The sequence below is a fragment of the Manacus vitellinus genome, unplaced genomic scaffold, assembly GCF_001715985.3.
Source record: "Manacus vitellinus isolate BGI_N305 unplaced genomic scaffold, ASM171598v3 scaffold_92_pilon, whole genome shotgun sequence".
In the NCBI taxonomy this organism is placed as follows: domain Eukaryota; kingdom Metazoa; phylum Chordata; class Aves; order Passeriformes; family Pipridae; genus Manacus; species Manacus vitellinus.
Window position 1 is genome coordinate 10,970 of NW_021940877.1, and position 1,314 is coordinate 12,283.

General features: G+C 69.0%; 1 protein-coding gene across 1 annotated transcript in view; it reads left to right on the top strand.

The window, feature by feature from the left end:
* Positions 1–908, top strand: part of LOC115308025 (basement membrane-specific heparan sulfate proteoglycan core protein-like) — a 5,994-nt gene extending 5,086 nt beyond the window's left edge. The window contains exons 8-10 of the mRNA XM_029965212.1: positions 178–373; positions 450–547; positions 841–908. Coding sequence (XP_029821072.1) covers positions 178–373; positions 450–547; positions 841–908 — 362 coding nt within the window. The remainder of the gene's footprint in view (positions 1–177; positions 374–449; positions 548–840) is intronic.
* Positions 909–1,314: the final 406 nt, after the last annotated feature.

The window sequence follows — 1,314 nt, forward strand, 5'->3', positions numbered from 1 at the left end:
CGTGGCCGTCCACGGTGAGCCCTCTGGGACCGGGGTGCCACTGGGCTCTGCGTCACTCCTGGGTGATACTGGTGCTGCCTGGGTGATGCTGGTGCTCCTGGGTACTGCCGGGCTCTGCACCCCGCCCGGGTGATCCCAGTGCCACCTGGTACCATCGATGTCCTCCGCCCCTCCCAGGTGGCACTGCTGAAGGTGTGGACATCGGTGGTGGTCCCTTGGCCGTGCGGGTGACCCCGGGGAGCCTCGTCAAGGGAGTGGGCGGCACCGCCGAGTTCGCCTGCGCCGTGTCCGGGGACCCCCGGGCGCGTGTGGAGTGGCTGAAGGAGGGCGGGGAGCTGCCCCCCACCCACAGCGTGAGGGACGGGGTGCTGCGGTAAGGATCGGGGGGTGGGGAGGGGGGACCCCCCTGACCCCCTCTGGGGTCCCTCACCCCGGCTGTGTCCCCACAGGATCCCGGAGCTGGCCTGGGGGGCACAGGGGGTGTACGTGTGCCGGGCCAGTGCCCCGGGCGGGCAGGCGGAGGACAGGGCCACCCTCACCGTCCAGGGTAGGAGCAGCACCGGGGCACAGGAGACCCCTGACCTATCCCCCTCGGGCACTCTGGTACCCCCATCTCCCCACACGCAGGGGCACCCCTGTACCTTCCATTTCCCTAAATCCACGGTCACCTGGGCACCCCCCCAAGTCTCCCAACACCCACGGACACCCCGATATCCCAAATCTCTCCCCATGCCCACAGGCACCCCAATGCCCTCAATCTCTCCCCACACCCATCAAAACCCTGGTACTCCCTGTCTCCCCATGCCCGTGGGTACCCCAACACCCCCAACATCTCCCCAGCCCATGAGCACCCCAACACCTCCAACATCTCCCCATTCCCAATCCCACTGATCCCCCCATCCCCTTGAGCACCCCATTTCTCCCCATCTCCCACTCCTCTCGTGGCACCCTGGGCTGTGATGCCTCCCTGTGCCAGGGGGTCACCCCAAAACCCCGCTGTGCCCCCAAGCTCTCCCCAGGGCCCTGATCAACATCCGGACGGCCGTGCAGACGGTGCTGGTGGGGACGACAGTGGAGCTGGAGTGCCTGGGCTTGGGTGAACCGCGTCCCCACGTCACCTGGAGCAAAGTGGGGGGCCGCATCCGGCCCGGGGTGCTGGTCCGCGCTGGCACTCTCACCATCGAGCGGGTGGAGCGGGCGGACGCGGGGCAGTACCGCTGCACCGCCACCAACGCCGTGGGCACCGTCCAGTCCCACGTCATCCTGCACGTGCAAGGTGGGCACGCAGGGCTGGGGGCCACACGCGGGGCTGGG